At 43.9% G+C, this 25525-nt stretch overlaps 2 protein-coding genes across 8 annotated transcripts in view; one reads left to right on the top strand and one right to left on the bottom strand.

Moving 5' to 3' along the window:
* MAEL (maelstrom spermatogenic transposon silencer) overlaps window positions 1-25525 on the bottom strand; it is a 157918-nt gene that overhangs the window by 102706 nt on the left and 29687 nt on the right. The window contains exon 2 of one of the 3 annotated variants that reach the window (XM_033427989.2): window positions 23378-23462. The exons of 1 other annotated variant lie outside the window; for it this stretch is intronic. In XM_033427989.2, the coding sequence (XP_033283880.1) occupies window positions 23378-23425 (48 nt within the window). In that variant the 5' untranslated portion in view covers window positions 23426-23462. Of the gene's footprint in view, window positions 1-23277; window positions 23336-23377; window positions 23463-25525 lie in introns of those variants that run through there. One more of the 3 variants, XM_004269705.4, reaches the window with a different exon arrangement.
* The window catches only part of ILDR2 (immunoglobulin like domain containing receptor 2), a 59606-nt gene continuing 34831 nt past the window's right edge, over window positions 751-25525 (top strand). For 4 of the 5 annotated variants that reach the window (XM_004269704.3, XM_049715719.1, XM_049715721.1 and 1 more), the window contains exons 1-3: window positions 751-1926; window positions 17908-18240; window positions 19102-19221. In XM_004269704.3, the coding sequence (XP_004269752.1) occupies window positions 1881-1926; window positions 17908-18240; window positions 19102-19221 (499 nt within the window). In that variant the 5' untranslated portion in view covers window positions 751-1880. The remainder of the gene's footprint in view (window positions 1927-17907; window positions 18241-19101; window positions 19222-25525) is intronic. The other variant, XM_049715722.1, reaches the window with a different exon arrangement.

A 25525-nucleotide genomic window follows, 5' to 3' on the forward strand; every position in this document is an offset into this window, starting at 1 on the left:
TGAAGAGCCAGGTGTAGAAAGTGAGCTGGAACCCAGAGAGGCTACACAACCAGGAGCACAGCCAAAAACCGCACATCACAGTAGTCTGATGGCCTGACCTCTGCCATGGCTGGCCTGTGAACACTGGACGCCAGCTGCCCACCTCAGCAGCAAAACTGATTCTCCGCTGACTCTGCTTCTTGCCTCATGTGCTCCAGGTTCAAAAAGCTCTGAGTGAGAGGGTCCCCAGTTGGGGAGACTGCTCTAGATTTTTTGGCTTCCATAGCTGGGATTCCTCGAAAATATGCAGGGAATTGCGATGTCAGGCAGCCATGAAAGACCAGAGTCAATTCTCACCATTTCTGATGTTCACATCTCATCTCCGTTTCACATATACATTCATTCATTCCTAAGCACCTAGAGTCTCTCTCCAGGAACTCTCCTCAAGCCTAGAACCACTCTGTTTTCAGAGGAATTTTCTACCTTTCTGCCTTGTCTCCTTTCTTTCCTCTGCCCAGAATTCCCCCTGACCTGTCCCCTTTCCACCCCCCATCCCTCAATAGCACAAATCTTGCCCATTCTGCAAATACCAATTGGGATGTTACCCCTTCTTTACTGTGGTGTTGCCCACTCTCCCCCACTCCCCACTAAACTGCTCCTTCCTTCATGTTCTGAGGGCCCTTTCTCCAGATCTCCATCATAGCATTTGCTCTGTTTTACTACCAGTATGTGTTTTGTGTTCAATGTGCTGATCTACCTCCCTCTCCGGGCCCCAAGATGAGGCCCCTTTATGGCAGGAAGTCTGTCTTCCTCATCTTTGTAGCCTTGGTTCTTAGCACCTAGTAGATGCTTAATATGTTCGTTAACATACACATTTCTCGGTTGTCTCGAAACACATACATTTAGAATCCTTTCCTACACACACAAGATCCTTTTAAGAAACGGAGTAATCCATGTTAATGCGCCCTGCAAACTGTTGTACAAATGCGCCTGATTTTAGCCAAAAGGCCGAGAAGCGATTAAATGTTGTACAAATGTGAGCCGTATAATTGTTCATTTCATTCTGGTTTTACATATTTTCTGTTAAAGAGCTGCATGCCCTTATCTCATAATGCTTTAACCTCATAATGTTTTAACAGGAGAAAGTTTCAACGAGGGATTCCCGCCTACCTTTTCCAATTCTGCTGAGCCCCTCGGTTCCTTGCACTGTCAAAAAGGGAACCGAACGGAGGGGCAGGGCAGGGGGGTCAGCGAAAGCGCACACCCTTGCCAACAAGTTATGCCAAGTCCCCGCAGGTCCCTCTGTCCCAGTTCAGAATGTCCCTGGCCACGTGCGTACCCAGACTCCCCCTCCTCGAGTCCCCAACCCCGCTTCTGGCTCAGGTTCCGAACGCTGGCTTCGCTGGGAGCAGCCGCGCTGATCGCTCCCGGCTCCGCGCAGCCCGCCCTGCCGCCTCCCCCGCGCCCCCTCTCCCCCCTGTACTTTGTCACTCAGCGCTGACCTGCGGCCCGCAGGGGCGTGCACGTGACCGAGAAACTTTGGTAGCCCCGGGGCGGCTGGCGGCGGGGCCAGGAGCCGGCGGCTGAGCTCCCCCGCGCGGCGCGCTCTGTGGCCGGAAGGCGCTCGGTGGGCCGAGCTGCCTGGGGCGTGCGGGTGCGCCAGCCCGCGGGGAAGGCGCAGCCGAGCGCCGCGCGGACCCCGGGAGCCCGCGGCAGCGCGCTTGCCGCCGGCGGCGCGGTCAGCCCGGGGCCCCGCCTGCGCGGCCCGGGCGGCGGCGCCCAGGGACGCCGGGGGCCCGCTCGCGCCCGCCGTCGCCTCCGCCACTCGGTTACCTCGATCCTCCCGTCTCTGTCGCTTCCCACTTCCCTCACTCCTTAATCTGGATGGGAAGTTGGGGAAAATGGACAGGGTCGTGCTGGCGTGGGTTGCTCTCTTCTGGCTAACAGGTAAGAGGCGTTTTCTACCGAGACGGATAACTTTATATGTATTCCGGTACTGGTACTGTTCTAACCCTAGCCCACCCACCGCACCCCCAGTTACCCCCCATTGTGCTTAAAGCTGCTTAGCAGGCTGGTGGTAAGTGGGGGGAGGGGTGTGTGTGTGTGTGTGTGTGTGTGTGTGTGTGTGTGTTAGAATGATGGGGGAGGCGGGGAGAAACCCCGTATCAAGTGAGCTGGATCGAGATGCAGGTGTTTTGACTCATTCGAGATATGAGATTGTTCTTTCCAGTGTTCATTTCTCCTTTCATACAACGGTTCTTCCTCGGTCTTATCTTGACTTTGTAATGCTGTGAGTCCTGGGAAAAGCCTGGTTGGGGAAAAAAAAATGAAAGCTCGGAGGAAACTGATTAATTAAGAGAACTGGTTTTCTGGGGGTTGGAAGTAAAGGAGTGTCTTCTTAATTCCTTCCCTAGAGAAGCCGGGAGCCCCAGGGGCATTCTTCAGTGGCTCCCAGGTGTGCAGGGGAGCGGGGATGAGGAAGGACACGGGGATGGAGGCTTGATTGGTTGTGGAGTTGAGGGCCCCACTCGCATTTGGTACCATTTGGGGAGTGGTCCCATAGAAGAGAAGAGCCTTCTTCCCCCCATAAACAGGTGGGAACACCCCCTAATAAAGATAATTTGCAGAGACATTCAGAAGGTAGGGCCTTCCCTTAGCATTAGAGTCACTTCCTCTAGCTGAGACCACTGTGTTTCCCCCTCCCTTTTGGTGAACTTTCTCCCCACCCTCCTGGGGTCTGGAACGGCTCTGGTTCCTAACACGTGTTCCCACAGGATGATCTGTGAGGTTGAGAGATAGGTGGCCAGGCTGAATGGGCAGCCCTGAGAGATTCACAGAGCAGCCCTGCCTTGGGTGGAGGTGGAGGGGTTAGGAAGGCTTGGGTAGTCTGGACTGGGTCTGAGGCAACAACTCAAAGCAAGGTGGAACCGAGTGATGGAGGAGAGCAACAAGGGAGCAGGAAAGTGGTGAAGACAAGATGGGGTAGTGAAGGGCAGGAGAGAAAATGGAAAATAGCACCAAGAACAAAGTTGTGTCCCCTCTGGGAGCACTGAAGACTGGGAAAAATCAAGTCAGTAGGAAAAGAGGAACAAGATAAAAATATCGAAGGCAAGTGACTGAAAGAGGGTAAAATACATTTAAGAAGAAAGACAAAACCACTATGTCACTTAGCTTCAGAATAAGATTATAGATTGCTTCAGTTTTTCTTTCTATTCCTAATGAAGGGTCCCTAACACTGGCTTTTGCCCCCTGTGGGGCTTAGGTTTGGGGAGGGGTCCCTCAGCAGAGTTAGCCTCTTCTCTTGGCTGCTGTGAGTTCATCCCTCGCACATTATTCAAATATGAATCATCTCTAATTTCAGGGATTGCCTGATCCACGTCTCCCCACTCCCCTGGCCTCCCAGTGCCTTCTACTTCCACCCTCACTGATTCTGAACGTCCTTAATTTGCCTCTACTTCTCAGTTATCATATTTGAGGGGAACTTTGGCCTCGAACCTTTATCACCGCCTCCCTGAAGTCCGCTAGGCATCTGGGGAGGGGTCCCCAAGTCAGAGGTCCTCTTCCAGACACCCTGGGGTATACCCAAAAAGAGCTCTCTAGGGATTTGCAGGGCATGGGGCAGAAGGGGAACATATAGCCCTTGCTAGATGGCTGACAGCTTTTCATGAAATGGTCCCTGGGACCATCTAATTCAGTCCTCTCAGTTTATACAAATGGAGGCCCAGAGAGGCAACGTGCACACAGCAAGTGTGTGTTGGAGCGGGCGCTAGACCCAGTCCTCGCAGACCCCGGGCCAGTCCTGTTTGCACTCTCCTGAGCTCCCTCTCTGAGCTTTGTGGGGTGTGTGTGTGTGTGGGGGGGGATTGTTTTTGTCTTGAGGGAAGGTGCTGCTTCATCTGGTCTGTGCTTTCTCCCATCCGTACCTGGAGAGGTTGCTCCTGCCTGGAAGCAGGCAACAGGTTAGTTATCAGGGCCATCCCAGCTGTCAGAGGGCTGGGACTTCCAGCCTCTGCAAGTAAGCCTGGCTCCGGAGATCCCACTGGCATCCCCTGGTCCCAGTTTCCCCTTCCCCCCCGCATCCCACCGTGGACAAGCCTCAGCCTCAGCAAAGTGAAGCAGCTAACAATGGCGTCTGGGGAGAGGGAGGGAGGGAAGAGAGAGGAGCAGCAAGGATGAGATGGATTCAGACTCATTGTTCACAGAGCAAAGGTAAGACATTTCAGTCCAGCCCAATCAATGAATCCTCTCTTGAGTGGGTGGTGGAAGGGGAGGGAGAAAGGAAAGGACAGATTAAAAATGAGTCAGAGAGCCAGGAAAAAAACCACATTCATTCTCCCTCTCCCTCCCTTTCTCTCTCTTCTCTATCTCTTCCTCTCCTCCCCTCCCCCCCGCCCTTAGTTTCTCTCTTTTCATGCAGGCTGAGCAATTTCTAATCAACCCTTCAGGATTTTTTCCTCAGACTCTAACAGCTCCTTCCTCGTCTTTCATTACAAAAATTCTGTATTTTTTTTCTGCTGTATATTTAGCCTCATGATTTCTCATTGTCATTGTGATGCTGCTTCCTGTAATAAATTGTTTTGTTGTTGTCCTTGTCGTTTTGCACAAAACAAAATGCTTACCAGCTGCTCTTTTAGCAACAGGTACCATCTAGCAATAGGACTTGAGGAGGGTTCACTCTGTCTTTGTTCTTGAATATGGATGGCGTTTCAGCCCTTCCTGGCAGCAGAGGCTGCAAGAAACGCCAGAGCTGTGGCGACACTCTGGGAGCAGGCAGTTCGTCTTCCTGGAGACTCTTTTGGGTCTCTCTGTGACGAAGAGTGCTTGTTCTATTAGCATTTCTTTTGGTACCCTTTTGGTTGTATTCATTCATTTATTCATCTTTCTCCAGGTCTGTATTGAATTCCTGTGGTTTCTAAGTATTATGATAGGTGCTGAGAATAAAGAGAGAAAAGACACAGTCCTTGCCCTCAAAGAGTTGTCAGTCTAGTCAGTGAGTCAAATGAGTTTTCAGGTAATTTTGATATGGAGGTAAGAGGTCCTATGATAAGAGCCATGAGAGCTGCACAGGTGCTACGAGAGCACGGATGAGGCATATACGTGCCTGAAACCTGGGGTGGGAGTGGAGCAGCTCGGAAACAAACTCCCAAAGAGGTGATGGCTGAGTTAATACATTTATTCACGCACAGTCAGCTGCTGAGTTACTTTCACATCCAGGCATTGTGCTGGGGTTAATAAGACAGCCCTGCCTTCAAGGAGCTTACAGTTGGATGGTGGAGACTCCAGTGATGGAACAGTGATCACACAATTATGGAATACCCTGTACAAAGGCCATGATAGAGATCTGCACTAACTGTTGTGGGTGCCTCATGGTGGCTTCTAACCCAGCCTGCAGCAGGCAGGGAGGTATCCAGACACGGTGGCTGGTTTGGTTTGCATTCAGGTAGATGCGTGGTGACCATGAGAGGATGGGCTTGGGTATGGAGGGTTAAAGTGTAATTAGCCCTGGGGAAGGAAGAGTTGCTTTTAGAGATTCCTGACACCTTAATTTCCATTATCTCCTTTCCGATCCTGTATACTTTTCAATTTTTCTCCCTCCTCTGTTCTACTTTCCTCCATGGAAGAGACCTTTTTCATACTGAAGCATCTTCTTCCAGCATCTTGTCACAGCCCTCTCCATGTCCCACCATGCTCAGCCTGGGTGCTTCTCTCTAGACTAGGAGAGGGGGGTTGTTTCAGTATCCCCATTACTCTTTAGAGTCATGATTCTGCTGAATGGCTAGTTTATACAGATTTGGGTATTAGTTCTAGTAGTCCTAGTGCAACACTATGCTAGTACCATGCTGTGGTCTTAGTTCAAGTACCTAGTGCTTAGTACAGCATTAGTAGCATTAGTACCAGGACTTGGTTAGTGGAAAGAACCCTGACCTGGGATTTGAGGATTGGGTTCCAGTCCCATCTTCTTCACAGATTAACTGTATATCCATGGGATCTGGGTCTTATGATCAGTTTTTTTCTTTTTGGCATGTAATTTTATTTTTTTCATTGAGATATAATTGACATGTAACATTAGTTTCAGGTGTACAACATGAGTTCATGTTTGTATATATTATGAAATGATCACAACAGTAAGTCTAGTTAACATCCATCACCATATATAGTTACAAATTTTTTTCTTGTGATAACTTTCAACATTTATTCTGTTAGCCACTTTCAAATAGTCAACACAGTATTATTAACTATAGCCATCATGCTGTGCATTATATCCTCAGGACTTATGTATTTTATAACTGGAAGCTTGTAGACTTTGACCCCCTTCACCCACCCACCACCTCTGGCAACCACCAATCTGTTCTCTGTATCTATGAGCTCATTTTTTTGTTTTTTCTTTTTAAAGTTTACATGTATAAGTGAGATCATACAGTATTTGTCTTTCTGACTTATTTCACTTAACGTAATGACCTCAGGGTCCATCCATGTTGTCACAAATGGCAAGATTTTATTCTTTTTTATGACTGAATAATATTCCATTGTGTGTACATGTATATACATATAAATTTTATATATATATACACACATACAAAAAATATACATGGCACCTTCTTTATCCATTCATGAAGCGACGGACACTTAGGTTGTTTCCATATCTTGTCTATTGTAAATAAAGCTGCAGTGAACATGGGGTTGCATGTATTATAATCTTTTGAATGAGGTCACATCTTAGGTCACTTTCAGCTCTAAGATTCTATGGTTCTGAACTTTTCTCCATTTAATTTTGATGAGTTGGAAATCAAACTTACAAAGCAATAGATCCTTAGTGAGGAGCCATGGAGGGAGCCCCATTTGTCTTCAGCCTTTCCCTGACCACTAATGATTGGAATGAAAAATGGCAGCTGGGAAGGGAGAGCTCTTGTTACCATTTTCAGAGGAACAAGTGGAGTAGCACTGAGTGCTTGGTGGACAGGATAGGGTCCACTCTGAACAATTAAATGTAGTCATACGGGGGACTGCTGAAGCAAGGCAAGTGCTTTGGGCCAGATGAGATGAATCCTACTCTAGCCAACATGGCCCTAGAATGTCCCTTCTAGTCTCAACTTCTTGTTCCAGGACACACTCACCTCTTCACCCCTTCCAACTATTTTAGCTCTTATATCAACTTACCGCCAATCAGGAATATAAAGAAAGGTATGATCTGATTGTTGCTCTTGCTTATTTAGATACTGTAATGCTTTTCTATGTGTTAAATGGCTTTCATGGACATTATCCCTTTTGTTCCTTCTAAGTAAGTAAGGCTGATATTACCTACCTATACATAAAAGGGAGTAAATTACTTGTCTAAGTCTATGGTATCTTATTGATTATCATAAGAAATAGTGTCACTGACTTACATATGACTTGGTTGTTTCAAATGCCTGAATCCAAGAGAAACATTATTTTCTGGTTAAGGTGGGTAAAACTGGAACTCCTGATTTAAGGGAACATACATGGTATCTATTATGGGGCATTGGGTAGTGAGGCTCAGAGTTCATAGAACTCAGGGAAATATTACAGGGAGAAGTGATGAAGAATAGCATTTAGTATTTCTAATTAAATCCTAAGATCTACAGGAAAAGAGTGAATGAGGAGTGCTCTAGTGAGGCACAGGAGAGCAGTGGATGTGACCCTGTGACAGCAGAGACTGCTGGCATGTCAGAGCCCCTCTGGGACTAGGGGCTGGTACTGTGCACCCAGGAGCTACACAGGATGTCACTGTGGCATATGTACGCTTAAAATCTTGGTCTTCAAGATGGCTTTTGGCTTCCTGAGAATGAAAGAAGGCATTTTGGATAACTAGACTTCTTTATGGGCCACGAAACAAGGAAGAACTCAGAAGAACATGATGCTTCCCTGTTCTCCTACAGCAGCTAGAGCCCTGCAGGACGTGGTTCTCTAAAATAGGAGTAGAACCTTCACATTCAACTGGGATCCTGCATCGTTACTCCTCCTTTGCCCTTGGCTCGTCAGGGGGCTGTTGGGGGAGAGGGATGAGGCTCAAACTGACCTGGATTTGAATACTAACCTAATAGTTTACCTTATTTTCTTTAAAGTGGGGAAGCTAACTTACCTTATAGGGTTGTTGTGATAATTAAAATGAGATTATGTACAACTCGTAGCACAATATTTGGCAAATAGTAAGCTCTCAATACTTATTATGAACCTCAAATGGGAATATTAGTCAGCATTTTGATGCAGCAACAAGCAACCCCATAATCTCAACAGCTCACAACACCAAACATTTAGTCGCTCGTGTTCTATGAGAGCTGCAGTCAGTTACAGGTCAACTGTAGCCAATTGGTGGACTTGGCTCAGTTCCAAATGTCTTCTTAGTCCAAGGCCCAGGATGAAGGAGCAGCCACTATCTAGGCATGCTGTTCTCATGGTGGAGGACTCAAGGTGGGTAGGGGGAGGGCACAGAGCCAAACCACACAAATGCCTTTTAAGCTTCTGCTTGGACAAGTCTTATGGTACATGTACTCATATTCCATTGACCAAAGCATGTCACATGGCCAAGCTTCTAGTCATTGGAGTAGTAAGTGTACTCTACCTCCAGGGAACAATCTAAGAGTGAGGAGGGAAAACTAACTGGGAACAAATAATACAATCTATCAACTGAGTTAAATCATTCAACAAATGGGTTGAGTACCTACTACGTAGCAGACTTTTTAAAAGCCTGAAGGAGAGAGCTTGTTATTAATGGCAGAGACAGATGACTAAATAGGAACTTCTCGGGCAAGGTGATGTGATTCTCTAGGGTAATATGACTGCAATAAGAGCAAGAAGAAGCATCTACAGGAAGTGCGAGCTGAGGAAGTCCGGAAAGATAGGTAGGAGTTACTAGAGAAAGAGTGGGACGGAGAGAAGGGAAACTTACAGAGGAAACGGCATGTGCAAAAGCCAACAATCAAAAGAGGACATGATGTTTTTCAAAAAGTACAAATATTTTAGTATGGCTGGAGAATTTAGTGGTGTGGGAGAAATGGAAGAGAGTGGCCCCATCTGAAATGAGCCCTTGTACCTCTGAATGCCTAGAGGGAGTCTTTAAAAGGGTGAGAGTAAAGGAGTGCTGTGATCAGATGTGCATTTTCGAAATATCATTTGCACCTCAGTGTGAAGGGTAGATTAGACATAGGCAGACTTGCAGCAAAAACCAGCTAGAAGACGCTTACAGAAAGAGAGGCAAGATATGATGAGATCCTGAAGTCTTGTGGTGCAGTGGAGATGACAGAAATGGACAGAGTGACCAGAGATGGAGGAAGTAGTCCATAGTCCTGGGTTGGTTGGATGTGGAGGCTGAAAGACAGGAGTATCAAAGATGCCTCCAGGTACCTGGCTTGGGTCTGTTGGGGATGCCATTTGTGGACATGAACTAATATAGGAGGAGAAACGTGTAAGGGAGGGAGAGACAGGTTCAGTTTTTTCATTAGATTAGTTAGAGTATAGCCTAAGATGCTGTAACAAAAAGACCCTAAAATGTAGTAACTCATACAAAATTGTTCTTTTTTTTCTCTCTCCTGTAACAGTAGAGATCTAGTGGGACTGAGTCTACCATTCCCAACATGTGGCTCCCAAGACTGCTCCAGTGATAGTTACTCTTCAGCAAGCAGAAGCAAGGAAAACAGAGGGTCAGGGCAACTAGTTTATTTTTAGAGAGGTGGCATGGAAATAACACGCATCACTTCTCCTCACATACCTTTGTCCTGAATCTAGTCCCATGGCCACAATTAGCTGCAAGGGAGGCTAGGAAATGTAGTATGTGGCTGGCTTGGCTGGCCAGATTAAAACCTGGGAAGTTCTGTTACTAAAAGAAGGGAGCAGTTAGCATCTCCATCTATAGAATGATGAGTTTGGGGTGCTTGTATAACATCCAGATGGAGAATGAAGTTATATATTTGGGTCTGGAGCTTGGGTGAGAGATCTAAACTGGAAATACAGGTAACAAGTTGATAAAAGTGGAGAAGAGCTTTCATACAGGAGCTTTCTCTGTCCAAATGGCTGATCCATCCTAGAAGTCTGACCCACCTGAATGAATCAGGACAGCTTCCAAAGCACCTTGGCCCTGCAGGGTAGAGACTGACCTCTTTTAGTACTGCTTTAGTCGTATTGGAACAGCATGTGGGCCAGCTAGACATTACCCACGAGCTCATTTCAGATCTCTGGAAGACGAGGCAATCAGACAGAAAGGAGATATGCTTCTTGCTTTCATCTGCACAGTGGTGGCAGAGAATGGGAAAGCATGGCTCCATGGGACACACAGAACATATGCTTAATGAATGGCAAGCTCGGTGTGCACAAGTGCTAGAGTTATTGGCAGCAAATAATAACTAGGCCATGAGCAATGCCCACCTGGGCGAGGGCAGCACCAGTGTCTACTTTAGCCCCATGGGAAGGGGGGGAGATACTGATGCCCTTTAGGAGTCTTGGGGAGAAAACATGCAAGAATGCTGTCGTATTTTTTATTATCTCAAAATAGTACATCTGGTCACCCTAACCCTAAAATGGATCAAGCCATTAGGTACTATGGTAGCAAACAAGAGAAACTGATTCTGTCCAATTTAAGCAGGAAAGACATTTATTGAAAGGAAATTGAGTAACTTTCAGGACTAATAGGCAAGCTGGAGAACTAGGCTTAGAAAATAGGCAAACAGCAAGGAAATGTCTACTCTTCTTGGTAAAGGCTTTTTTTTTTTTTTTTGCGGTACGCGGGCCTCTCACTGTTGTGGCCTCTCCCGTTGCGGAGCACAGCCTCCGGACGCGCAGGCCCAGCGGCCATGGCTCATGGGCCCAGCCGCTCCGCAGCATGTGGGATCTTCCCGGACCGGGGCACGAACCCACATCCCCTGCATCAGCAGCCAGACTCCCAACCACTGCGCCACCAGGGAAGCCCGGTAAAGGCTTTTTTATTTTATTATTTAACCCAACTATATCAAGAAGATGAATGGTTTCTACTTCTGGGGGAAAAAAGGTTCAAGCTGTGTTTTGTCTTTAAAAATTGAGCCTGTGGGTCATCATTTCCCAAAATGCTTCGCTTCCCATGCTGACATTGCTACTAAGAGATGGACACGCCACGGACCAAACCTAGTGGAGATGCTCGGACACTCCTTATCCATCTCTTACACTTAGAAAACCTGCCCATTAATTGTTCCTAAAACAATGTCCTAGGAAATTGGGACAGTATGTTAAAAATGTGAGGACAGAAAGATGAATTTCTTAAAGATCTAAGTTAAAGGCAGGAAGAGGAAGATGTGTATTGTCATACTGAATGAAGAAAAAACTTAGGAGTCTGAAAGCCAAGATATGCTGGTGAATGGGCAATTCTGAGGTCAAATCCCACTTCTGGGAGTTCAAGAGTTAAGGGATGGGTGAGCTTGATACAAAATTTCTAAAGATGCCTGTCTGTGGTGATGATAATTTTCCATGATCTTTAGCAGCAATCTTTGTTTCTCTAAAATGGGGCTGTGCTTATAGATCTGCCTCTCAAAGATGCTGGCAGGAATAGCTTACAACTAGTGGGGAAAAGGAACTTGCTTTGAAAAAAATGAAAGTACTAAAATAAGAACGGCATTTCTGTAGATACTGCTTTTGTTATCCTTGCAAGAACACAATTCGTCATGTATAGAATCCTTTTCTTTACATGAGAATTGGGGCAGGAACTTATTTTGCCACATGCAGTGAGGCATTGTCTGCACTTGGAGCTGATCCTCCTTGGCCTGGTGACTTGGTACCCCTGGTGACTAGCTGACTGATGCTCTGAGCTGTCACTCATCACTCTACTTTTAGGCAGCTTTCCTAGTTATTGACCAGAATCCATTCTCTGCACTGAGGACCACCTGCTAAGAAAGGCCCTTCCAATTCACTTGTTCATTTGTTCATTCCACATATTCATTCCATAAAATAGAGCTTGCTGTATACTGAGGGTACAGAATCAACCAATCCTGGTCCTTGCCCTCAGGGACCTTAGAGTTAGAAACCAAGTTTATATTGAATTTCTCAAGCTCAGAGACTGGTCTTTTAAATCTGTGTTCCCAGAATGTAACATTGTATTTTAAAACATATTTTTGAATGAATTTGTATTAGATAGCCAAGGGCGGTTTTCCTGAGGATCAGGGGAACAATAAAAACAGAAGGAATGGTCTGGTGGTCTAAGAATGATGACTCCCTCCTCTGCAAATGTAGAAAACCACCTGTGATCTTCAATCCTCAGTATGTCTTCTGGTGCTTCTTTCAGTCAGGAATCCTAATTTTTACAGATGTATTCTATATAGTATGATATAGGACATACTTCACTTACTTTACTCTTTCCAGTTTTTTGGGATACTTGCTTTATTTTGTAGGATGAAACATGGATTCTTTCCATACTCCTGTAAATGTTCTTATAAGAGCTTAAAAACACAAGTCCCTTATGGTGTCACCCCTGCCTGGACTCAGACTCCCAGCCTTCCCATTGTGCCAGCACGTGTTTGATCACGTGTGTGCATGACACACACTCAGTGCTTCTTTCAGTCTACCTCCCAGAAACTCCTCAGTTACATGCCCTGATGTTTCCCCAGGATGGGAGAATAACATATTTATAGTCAAAGGATGGAAAACATCTTAGTATGCCTGGAACTTGCATGGGCCCAAATCATGGAGAAGACCTTACATGCCGTGTCAAGGCGTTTGGGTTTTATCCTAAAGGAATGGGAAGTCATTGGAGGCCTTATAGCCTGACATGATTCGATCAGTCTTTTAAAAAAAGAATATTCTAGATAGAAAAAATGTGGAGAGTACATTGGGCTGGAAGTAGGGAGACCACTGAAGAGGCTATTATAAAACCAAAAATGTAATGAGGACTTGTGTAAAGTGATAGTAAGAGCTTTGGGGCCAGTCAACCTGGGTTCAAATCTGTCACTTGCTAACCCTGAGGTGTTTGGCAAGATACATACAGTTTCTGAGGATCAGTTTCTTCATCTGTAAATTGGGTGTAATGATAATACCGACTTTACAGGATTTTTGGAGAGAATTTATTAAGATACTCCATGGCACTTAATACAATTTCTAACATACAGTAAGTGTTTCATAATCACTTCCTGGTAGAAGGAATAGAAACTTGACTTATTCCCACTAGGAGTGACCATGGGAAAAGAGAAGGGTCAAATCTGAGACAGATTTAGAATTAGTGGCCACTGAATATGGCTAGAGCCAAAGAGGAGATGATCAAAGCTATGAGTTCTATCTACGATGATAGGACAGTGAGCATACTGGCAAAAGAGCTAGGGAGACAAGAAAGACTGGTTTATAAGCAAGAGTTGAGGTGGGAAAAGAGAAGATGATGAACAAAGTTTGGATATGTTTAATTTGAAGTATCTGTTAAACGTGCAGATGAGGTTTCATGAAGTTGAGGGTCTGAGACATAACGGGTAGTTGGAACCACGGGAGAATAAGATTTCTTAGATCAAATGCACAGGTGAACATTACAAAGAGGCTGAAAATTTTTAATTTATTTACCTGGCATTCAAAGGTATTCTTATTAGCCTGTATAGACTCCAGCATAAGAAGTACTAGGTTTTTGGCATCTGACAGGTGGTAACATAGAAAAACAAAAAAAATCTATAAGAGGTGGGACCCAAGTTCAGGATACTAACCTAGCCCCAGGGCAGATCTATTGGGAATTGGAGTCGGAGGGAGGGTGTTCCCAGGCCAAATCTCAGTGTCCCTGGGGAACTGTCAATCTTGGTCCTCATCCAAATTAGCTACTATCTCTGAAGGGCCCGATCTGGGGTAGGAGTGGGTGTCCCATGAGAGGTAGTTTTTGAAGTTGGGTGGATAGCAAGGTTACAGTTTCAGATATGGATCAGTCACGTGTGAGGATAGAGGGAACAAAACCTAATCCTCAGGAGAAGGGCTTATATCAGAGCCCAGGCAAGCAGAATGGAACTCAGGGCAAGGCTTTGGTACCAGTGGATTGCAAATCAGGTGGAAACACAGTCTCACATAAACACAGGCTGAGGGAAAGACATGTGGCTCAGTGGCTGTAGGAACCCCTGCCCTCGCCCAGAATCCAGGGTTAGGGCCAGAAGAGCAATTCTAGACCTTACCCTCCAGTGGGAATGGGGTTCCTAATAGGTTTGGCCTGGGCAGGCTTGGGACCTGGGTGGCATTCATCCTACATTTTGATGCTTCTAGAGCTAACACAGGGATTGGCATCTTCAGCTTTCTCTCTAACTCTTCACTTTTATGGTCCTCAAAGATCCAATAAACTGACATTTCCTTGAAATTCCTAGATCTGTCCTCTCCAGCTATCCAGATCTATCCTTAGCTTAGATTCCCAAGGTTTCCATTATACCTGCATATATATACATCTCTGTGTATGTGTACACACACTCAGGGTACCCTCGGTTTCCAGCTTCCAGGAGCAGCAACAGCTACATGTATTGAGTGCTTACTGTATACCAGTGTTATCCTAAGTGCTTAGGATAAAATCTTTTTTTTTTTTTTTTTTTTTTGCGGTACGCGGGCCTCTCACTGTCGTGGCCTCTCCCGTTGCGGAGCACAGGCTCCGGACGCACAGGCTCAGCGGCCATGGCTCACGGGCCCAGCCGCTCCGCGGCATGTGGGATCTTCCCGGACCGGGGCACGAACCCGCGCCCCCTGCATCGGCAGGCGGACTCCCAACCACTGCGCCACCAGGGAAGCCCAGGATAAAATCTTATTTAACCCTCAAACAGCTCCATAAGATAGTTACTATTATTCTGGTTTTACCAGTAAGGAAACTGAAAGTCCTAAGACTTAAGTAATTTGCCTTATGTCATGCAGCTAGGAGGTGGTAGGGCTTGGATTCTAACTTAGGACTCACTCTAAAATCCATGCCTTTAATTATCATGCTGTAAAGAGGCAGATGTTTCTGGAAACATATTCTTTATTCTTTGGAACATGAACTTATGTGTGTGTCGTAGAAGCTGTGAATTGACTAACCTCTATTAATAATTAAGGGAGTGCACAATTTTAAAAAATGATAATTAAGGGAGCTGAATGGCTTGGTCAAGTAGCTAATCCATTAACAGAGAACAGAGCTGAGGAGGGGGTTATTCTTAGTAATCATCTAATGAAGAAAACCCCATACTTAACTCTCTCAAAAAAACCAAAAACAACCCTCCCCCCCCAACACTTTTGTCTGCACCTGCCTCCTTTGCTGGTTTCATTTATCTTGGAATGATAAGGAAATGTGATTTCCCAAGAAGAGCCTGAATAGGTAGAAGAGAAGAAAGGTGGTTGGTCAACTACCGAGCATTGTGCTGGGAACAACGCCTGTGATTGGTTATCCAGTCTCAACCACTGCTAACTGAAGACACTTCAACTCTCTGTCCCATTTTGTTACCTGGAAAACTGGAGCGTGAATAAGGTTTTGAAGAAGAACTACAAGGTTAAAAATTAATGCAATAGAATTTAAGGAGAAACTGTTAAAAAAAAAAGCCTTTTCCTCATCCAGGTGTGTGAGTTGGAAAGAGTGGAATCAGCCACACCAACATTTGGGGGTGGTGAAGGGAAGCAGTGGAGCCTGGGAACTAGGGTTCTTTTCTGAGCTGGGGTTCTTTTCTAGGAATTATTTGCCCCTCAGTGGGGCTGATCTACATAATTTGGCTGTAATCAAACCTATTAGTGGTGGATGTTCATCGAGATTCAGGAGCCTTAGAATGGGAGGCGAGGCAAAAGGCAGGAAAGGTGAGGTAGGATTTGCATTTGAGATCTCCCCTCTACTGGTCATGGTCAAGGTTCTCTGTTATAGAGTTCACTCTCTGCAGGCGCCCAGAGAGAGAGATAAGGTTTGTTAACAACTCTGTTGAGTAAGGAATATGAGGCTCATTTTACAGGTGAGTATTGCTTAAGAGGCTTCATTAAGGTCTCACCATTAGTACAACGGCCAGATGAGATTCAAAGCCCTATCTTTTGATGCCAATGCTCTCTTACTATACTATGCTGTTTATAAGTCATTTAACCCGTTTTCTCTGCAAAGTCCTAGAAATTCCCATGTTAATAGTCATTCATTTGCTCACCCATTCCTTCATTTATTCCATAGTAGCTATCGAGCACTATTTAGTGTTTAGCACTATTTCAGATTTAGTGTTTCGAAACACTAAATCTCAAATATTCTGTTGCATTCTCTTCCCAATTCCATAGAATGCAGAAACCTTTTCTCCCTAACAGGAATTAGAACCTAGTTTTCACAGTGCTTTCATGGAAGAGAGGCACTGGTCTGGAACTCAGAAGTAGGTACAAATATGGTATCTTGCCCTTGTTAAGAGAGCTTCTATAAAGACAGTTTCATGAATAAGTGCATGTTTGAGCTGTGAGAGTGAGTTTGCTTTGTGGGATGTCATTGGGACCATGGGCAATAGTGAAGAACAGCAGGCTTCCCCTGGAAACTAGCCCTTTCTTGTATGTCTCAAGTCCACCTGCAATTCTAGGGTGAAACTCTTTGCCTCAAGCTACCTGAAGGTGGCTTGGCAGGCTCCTGGATTCAACTCTGAACCTCTTTATCATGTCTTTCTATTCATATTCCATTTTTCTGCCTCTCATCGTGATTCTACTTCTGCTTCTAACCTTAGATGAAGCTAGAAACTCTTAACTCTCCCATTCACCTGAAGAAGTTATGTTCTCTTTGCCTGGAATTTCTAGATCTTACCATTGAGTTCATAGAAGCCCTGTGCCTCTCAAACACTCCCCTGGGCTTTCATTCACTGAAATTTCCCTCTCTTTCTTGGACACCAAGCCTCAAACTGATCTTTTTAAACACTTAAACTTCTCATCTGCTTTCTAGTCTCCCCCCACCCTTTTTTGATTACCCTTCAAAGCTTTTGAACTTAGTCTACTGCTTTTGATCCAAAATTCTCCATTCCTCTCAAAGCCTTCTTTTCCCCTTAATCTCTGTCTTGTTTGCTGGGTCACCAGCTGGAAGGGAAGTCACTTCCTCCTGAAGTCATATGTCCTGGCTTCACTGTCCTCATTTATCAAATAGCTGTTGAGTATCTATGGGTTTCACCCAGGACAGCAAGATAAGACACATTCCTTACCTGACCCGACAAGTCTGATGGAGGCATGAAAATAAGTATAAAATTATTACAAAATTATTATAGTAAATGTCTAGAGGAGAATGCTGGGGATACTGATGGCACAAAGGAGGAAGTGACAAATGGATTGACTGGTCACAGAAGACTGGACAAGAAGCCTTTGAATTGGTTTTGACAGATGGAAAAGAGTTTCTCAGGAAGAGAAGTGAGGAAAAAGCATTCCATAAACAAGAAATATCAAGATCTAGAGGTGTGATATACCACGTCCCACTTGGGGGAACCGTTAGTTTGGTATCATCGGAGGTTGGTGCTCAAATGGACGTGCTACAAGATGTGAGGCAGAGGAGAAGTAGTTGATGGGGCACCTTAAATGCCTTGCCAAGAACTTTGGGTTTTGTCCTGAAGGCCATGGAGGATGAGTGAAGGGTTTTAAGAAGGAGAGTCATAACAGTCAGATTTAGAAAGATAACCTGAACTTATAGCAAGGAGAATGGACTGCATGTGGGCAACTGCCAGCAGGGAGACCAGACGAGAGATTATTGCAAAATTATAAGCAAGAAATGAGGAGAGCGTACACACAAGCAACGGTAGTGGGGTTAAAGAAGGGGAAGGAAATATTAAAGATGTTAAGAGGTCAAGTTGACACGACTTTGTGACCAGTTGGACACTGGGAGTGAAGGCAGGTTTCTGGACAAGGCAACCAGGTAGATATTGATGCTCTTCATTGTGATGGAGAAAACAAGGGGAGAGACAGGTTAGGGAGGTAAGGTGGAAAGGCACACCTATGATATGTGAGGTGAGGTCCAGGACACTGATACCATTTGGACATGTTCATTCTATTTTGCAGCCATAGCTGGAGGCCTTCAGGTCACAGTGCCCGACAAGAAGAAGGTGGCCATGCTCTTCCAGCCCACTGTGCTTCGCTGCCACTTCTCCACGTCTTCCCATCAGCCTGCAGTCGTGCAGTGGAAATTCAAGTCCTACTGCCAGGATCGCATGGGGGAATCCTTGGGCATGTCTTCTCCCCGGGCCCAATCTCTCAGCAAAAGAAACCTGGAATGGGACCCCTACTTGGATTGTTTAGACAGTAGGAGGACTGTTCGAGTGGTAGCTTCCAAACAGGGCTCGACCGTGACCCTGGGAGATTTCTACAGGGGCAGAGAGATCACAATTGTTCATGGTAATAATGTCTCTGTTTTGAATCTAGGGAAGATTGGTTCCATTCTTCCCAGATACAAGAGGATGTCAGCCTTGCGCCCTTTCAATCCCTCAAGACTTTGATTTTATGGGGGATGGGAGTATCAAGAAACCTAGCAAATTGCTTTAATGGGATGGCGTGGAGAGGAAGGATGGAGGCTTGTAATATCAAGAGAAGACAGAGATGAGCTTTGGAAATAGTCTTTCATGAGCCTGACCTCCAGCCTGAGGAATTTATTATCAGAACTGAATTGAAATGGGTTCTAGTGAAAGCTTTCTCAGTCAAATACCTCACACCTTGACACCAGCCTTTATTGCCCCTTCCTTAACTCAGAAAGCAGACTTCCCTAAGAATTTCCTCTGCTGGGAGAAGGGATGTATGTGTACAAGTTTCAGAGCCAGGTAGATGCCATGGCCCAAGCCTCAGGTAGTTTTACATCAGTTCCACCCTTTTTCCTGCTCCCTACAGCTTTGGGCAAGGAAAAGTTCCAAATTTTGAAGAACTCCTGTGAACCCAGCTCATTTCCAGGAGTCCAGGTTAATTCTGGAATTTACTTGGCTTTCAAGGGCCTCTGCAGGCCTGTTGAAAGCAGTCTTCTATTCCAGAAACCAGACTGGAACTAGACCAGTTTCTGGGGGTGCTCTAATTCTCACCCCTTAGGGATGCTAGCTTTTATTATTGTTTCGTTGTTTGTTTTAAATAAAGCAAACATCTCGTCAAACACCATCAGGGTAAAGAAATAGAACACTACAGACACCCAGAAGGGCTGCCCCCCCCCCATTGTTTAGTGTTTTCCTTCAGAGGACAGAGTTTAGGACCCGGTCCTTCTCTTTGTGATAACAGATGCAGATCTTCAAATTGGAAAACTCATGTGGGGAGACAGCGGACTCTATTACTGTATCATCACCACCCCTGATGACCTGGAGGGCAAGAACGAGGACTCGGTGGAACTGCTGGTGTTGGGTAAGTGACAACCCTCAGTAACATTTTCATCTTAGACTGCTTGCACTGTTCCCTCTTCTTGCTTCTCCTCCCTGCGTGTGTCAGCAGGTTGCACGCACAGGCTTTACCTTTGGTGCACAGACAAACCAGTTTTAGAATATGTTCTTTATGAGCAGTAGTTGTATTTATTATATTTTGTTTCTTGGTGTCTATGGCCCACATTTTACCATTTTCCTGAATGTTTCTTCTGCTTTCTTAGTTTTTTCCCCTCCTTTCCACTTGCACCTTTAACCCTGATTTCTCTCTGCTCTTATTCTTTACATATGCTAATGATTGAGGAAAATGCCAGAGGCCTTTGAAGCAGGGTAGAGACAGCTGAGAGATAAGAATTCGCTGGTGTGCTAGGATCTCCTGAGACAAAGGAATCTTTTCCCATTCAATTATCTCCACTTTAGACAATCCTAAGGAAAGATGGCTGTAAACTTTTAATAATAAAAGGTGCTCAGTGAAAAGAGCTATGGGGGAGACGTAATAGTGTTTAATTGGAAGGCAAATTTCTTGAAACCTAAAAGTGTCCAAGTTATTCGCAAAGCCACTATAATCTAATCCTTATTAATATTAATTTTTTCATAAATGAAAACTCATTATTTTGGGGTACTTTTCTCTTTTGTGGATTGGAGGAATATCAGTGGGAGATGACCTCCTTGTATGAAACTGAAAATTGAGCACATATTTCGTGCTCTATAAATGTTGGCTGGACAAAAAAATTAGAATAAACATACAGAAATTAAGAAAAGAAACAACATTAATTGTGGGATAAAAGGTAAATCCTTGAAGCCATTTTACATTTTTTTGTAGCTTCCAAGAAACCAGGTCTTAACAATTTGGGGGGAATATTTAAGGTGCTTTCTTTTAGAAGCAAATGACGTTGAAGGTTAATTTTTACCCTCTGTGGGAAACTCAGTGCCCCAGGAGAAAATGGAATTTGCTTAAGATTTTTAGTTTTACTCTATCATGACTTTGGCAAGTCAACTGTACTGCTTGCCTTAATTTTATAGTTTACAAAATGGATTAAGGTAATAATTATTTATTAATGATTAACCCTTTAATTAATAATAATTAGCCCTTTTTAGACAGTTAGATTAATTTCAAATACATGTTTACTCAAATACATGAGTCCAGTATATGAAGCTTAACTGCTGTGATCTGTAAAAGAATGGGAAATACGACATATATTCAAAAGGAAATAAAAATGTAAAAGGTTTATATTGACATTGTAAAAGACTACAGGGCAATCAGATTCGGGATCTGCTGTGACTCTGTAGGGAATAAAAAGATAAATTTCTGCCTAATAACACAACTCTAATGTCTAAGTTTGAAGGAACAAGTGGCTCATTGAGCCTGCAATTAGCTAATTGTGAACACAGTTATTTGGCCAGTGCAACCATTTGCAGCAAAGTAATTGCCTGGGCAGGAAAAGGAGGCCAGGTAAAAGCCACTTTAAATAATTTGGTCCCAGATCTGCAAATGTGGGGAAATAAATAGAGTGAAAGCCTTGTCATCTGAGGATGTGCTGAAGTGTATGAAGGGCATTGCTCTGGATCAAAACATGCAAAGCAACTTGGGCAACGACGCTGTCCTCAGCACCACAGGGTGGGTGAAAGGAAGACTCAGATGAAAATGGTCAACAAAGATGGAAGAAAAGATAAGAACAGAAATCAGTGTTACCCTAAAAAGAACCAAAAAGGGAAAGTGGGGATGCTGCAAATCAGCTCATCACAGTAGAAGCAGCATATCTGTGAGATAAACAGATACATACTAGGGTTCTTGGGGAGGAGAAACACGTAATTCTGCTATCTTCCACATTAATTAGAAATTTATTCTAAATAATTAGAAATGTTCAAAGCATGGTAAATGTGCCATGCTAGTTGTGTTAGTTAATTAAAGGGGTTAGTTTGAAATCTAGGAGAATTTTCTGGGTGCAGGAAGTACTGTATTTACTTCCAAATGCAACATTCTGAGTCTTCTTGGTCTTGACACCCCTTTATGGAATTTTTCAAAGTACCCTCACAGTTTAAAAAATGCTAATTATTTGGTGGTTATATCCTACAGGCCCATTTGTTAGGTATTCTTTTTATGTGAGACTGGGAGAGCAACCTGATTTCTGAAGTCATCCTCAAGGAGATTAAGACCTCAGTGGGAAGATAACTGAGTCCACAGTTTGCTAATTACAACCTCCATAAGCCACTGAACTTAATATGAGGAATGGTAGGAGGAATTGGGAGGATTTGGTCTAGTGAAAGAGGACTTGGGAAAGGGAGCATGGGAAGTGTCTCCAGCTATCTGAAGTGAACTTGTATAGAAGAGAGATTGGAAACCTACTCTGTCTGTGTGGCTGGGAAGTTACAAAGGGAGCGAGTCCATCTGAGGATAAAGAAAGAACTGTTAACAATCAGAGAGACATCTAAAGATACAATCAGTGTTCTTAGGAGTAGTAATTTCTATATCCTTAAGAAGGTGGAAGATTTTTTATGAGTTATTATATCAGGCACTTATGTATAGGAAAAGATGTTCAACTCAGTTATTTTTGAGCTTTATTTCAATTTTAAAATTCTTGGTTTAAAAAGTAGATGAATGTGAGTGATGTGACTACCTTGATAAATGAGAAAATGACCTCCCGGTAATTCAGCCCTCATGACAGAGATAAAAGACTTGCAGGTTGGTTACAAGAACATACAGGGTGGTGCTCACTCACAAGGAAGCCAGCAGGAATAAACTGTGGTCTTTTGCAGTAGGTCAGGGTTAAAAGGACTAATTCCACAAGAATGAGGATAAACTGTTGATGGAGGCTTGAAGGAGCTGAAACTCGAGCTCTTCTTCAAGGATGATCAGGACAGAGGAATGAAATTAGATCTCAGGGTCAAAACAATAATTAGCAGCAGGGTGGACAGTGTATTAGAGAGGAGTGCTAGAACAGGGGGATGGGTTATGGCGAGGTGCGGGAGGTGCAGCAGCACGGGTAAAAGGGAATGAGATTCTGAAGCAGAGGAATGAATTGAGAACAAACAACACAGAAACATTTCTAAGATGGAACTGATGGATCTTGGTGACTAATGCATTAAAAAAAAATGAGCCAGAGGGATGAGTCAAAAGGACACCATGGTTTCTAGCTAGCTGGGTAGCCAACTGTTCCGTCAACCGAGAGAGAGGCCACAGTTTGGAAAGCAGGTTGGAGAGGCAGGAGAATGAGTTTGGTTAAAAAAAAAAAAAAAAATGGTACAAATGAACTTATTTACAAAACAGAAATAGTCACAGATGTAGAAAACATGTGGAATATGAGAGGCCTGTGGGACACCAAGGTGGAGATGTCTTGCTGACAATTAGAAATATAGGTCTGGAACTCAGTGGAGAAACTAGGATTAGAGATAATAGATTTGAGAGTCATGAATGATAGTCACAACCATGAAAGACTAGATGAGTCACTCAAGAAGATTATATAAAATGGAAAGGGTCAAGGACAGAACCTTATCAGTCTTATATTCTAGTTTGACTTCATGTGAGTGGCCACACGGGTACTGCATGTGTATTTGTCTTGATTTCCCCTACGACATCGGACGCTTCTCAATAGCCCTAGAACATGAGCTCTTCAGAGGCAAGAACCAGTTCTCATTCACCTTTCTATCTGCAATGCTTAGCAGAGTGTCTAGAATAAAGAAGCTTGAATGAATGTTTTTTTAAATGATAAATGGGCAGAATCTGTAACCAGTATTTACTTTGTGACTCTTAAATGTTAATCAGTGCTGAGTATATATTTGTTGACTTAAGAAGTATTTATATAATAAATGTCTACAGTCTCAAGTGATATATAACATGATTTAATCTCATCGGTCATGATTCTTTATCTGGGTATTTTAATTTTTACTAGTGACAGAACCATCCGGGACTATGGTTGAAAGCAACAGAAGTAGACTTTGGCTAACTTAGGCAGGAAGGGAATTCATTGGAAGGATATCAAAATTGAAAGAAAGGCTGGAAAATCAGTCTCCAAAAAGGATAATATATTAGGGTAATACTTACTAGCTTCTGTAAAATCAACCCCCGAATCTCAGTGACCTGCCACCATAGAAGTTCATTACGTCATCTTGTCATAGTCAGATGTGGGTTAGGAGGCTTTTACCTGGGCAGCTCCCTTCCAGGTATGGCGTAGGGGTCTAGGCTTCTCCATTGTTTTAGTTTGCTGTATTGGAGAACTTTGCTCCCGGCTGCACAGAAAGAAAAAGTAAGGAAGGTCATTCATGGGGGACTTTTTAGGGGTCAGGTCTGTCAGTGACATGGGTTACTTCTCCTGTTATTTTGTTTGTGTCCAGGAAGAAAGTAAAATGTTTTGATGAACACAGCACCATTCCTGCCCCGCCAGAGATGCTCCAGGGTCTATGTAGCAAGAATTAATAGACAATGTATTTAGGGCTCCATGGACATTAAAAAAATCAACTCATCTCTTTTTTTTTCTGATCTTGCATTTTCTCACTCAAGAATCAGTCTCAGGAGAGAGAGTCCAGCTGGTCCAGTTGGGTAGGTGTCCACTGCTTAGCATTAGGAGATTAGAGGCTCTTGGTGGCTAGTCCATCAAGATATGGAGAAGAATTAATTCCCCAAAGTAAATTGGGGCACTGTTACCAAAAAAAGGGAGAATGGATGTGAGATGCCCCAAAAAGCAATAAATATCCACCAAAGTGATGCCATTACTACATCTACTACTAACGTTAATGTACACTGATAATAATTTGACTTCGCAAAATTTTTCTATTATAACCTTGTAATGTAGGAGAGCAGGCATTATTTCCCTTGTTTTCCAAATGCAGAAATTAATGTTCAGGTTTTGTAATTATTATCCCCTTCCAAAAGAGTGTCTTTGATCAAACCCAAGTGTTTTGATTCCCAGCCTCATCTCTTTCCACGATACCACACGACCTGTCTATATTAAGAAGCTATAGAACGCTCCCCTGCATAAGTCATGTTTTTAAAAATGTTGTTGCTGCTTTAGGCCATAGGTAAAGATTTTTACTTGTCCCAGATCTGCTTTAGTATCTCATGTCATTTCTCAGTGAAACCTATAACCAATGCCTATAACCACTAACCTGGGCCCTCACTTCCAAGACATAGCTGTTTTTGTCCAGATTGTGTACCTCCCCACTGAGCATGACCCACCTTCTTTTCCCCATACATCTGAACCATCTACAGATCGCTTCAGATGCTTCTTTCAGAGGTTTCAGAAATATGCAAAGATGTGATTCAGAGAAATGGGAGGATAACTGCTGATTCAACACTAAACGCAAACACTATACTGAACACTCTTTAGTCTCTTTTTGATGATTCAGAAGGTAGAAATGCACATGGTGTTTAGGGTGCTTTGAGATGACAGTGACAGGTACCTTAGAAATATTTAGACAGATGTCTGGGATCGTAGGGCCATACCAGAAGACAGTCACAGAGGGTGGAAGTGCCCAGAAATCTGCCACTGAGATTAGACATTTGTCTGGGATCAGTGGCGGGAACAGTCTGTTTATAACCTGGAACCACGCCACTGTTTGGATAGGAATAAAGTTCCCTTGGTCAGCTCCAGCTGGCAGGAAAAGGACTTCACCATTCAGGAAGGCTCAAGTAGGGAAGTTGTTGTTTTAAAATCTAAAAGCAGCTCGCCTTGTTCTTACTTCTTTCTGTGCACAATATAAGGGCCTGACCCCTTCTTTCTGATGTGTCATGTGGTAGCTTGTTTTTTAAGGGCCAAGGAGATAAAGGAGGGGAAGGGCCCCAGTGGAAATATGGCTGGATGAACACTTGTGCCTGTGGACCGAGAAAAGAATAACCGGACATGAGCCGAGAGTGTTCAGAATTAAAGCTAAGAAAGACTTTCCTAATGGTAAATCACAATTTTTGGAAATTATGGTTGGTTGAAAGAGATTATAGAGACTCCCTCTCTGATGAGCTTTCAACATGGAATAGGTTCTCTTGTCCAAAATATTAGGATAAGCAAGATGGCTTTAGCATTCTTTCTATAATTCTGCCTTTATCTAAAAGATCCACAGATTGCAGAACTAATTCTCTGTATAGGGTGATGCCCCAAATACTGCTGTCCTGTTTTGTTTTAATATTGCTTCTGTTTTAGAAAAAATGGTACGTTTATTATAAAAATTTCAAACAAAACGGAAAAAGAAGAAAATCTCTCTTCAAACTCTCACCAGCAGAGCTAACTATTGTGTTCTTCAGAACTCTTTTAATTGCAAGGGATAGATTCTCAAACTGGCTTAGGGGACCTTTTTGGCTC

This window comes from Orcinus orca, chromosome 1, assembly GCF_937001465.1.
Source record: "Orcinus orca chromosome 1, mOrcOrc1.1, whole genome shotgun sequence".
Taxonomy (NCBI): Eukaryota; Metazoa; Chordata; class Mammalia; order Artiodactyla; family Delphinidae; genus Orcinus; species Orcinus orca.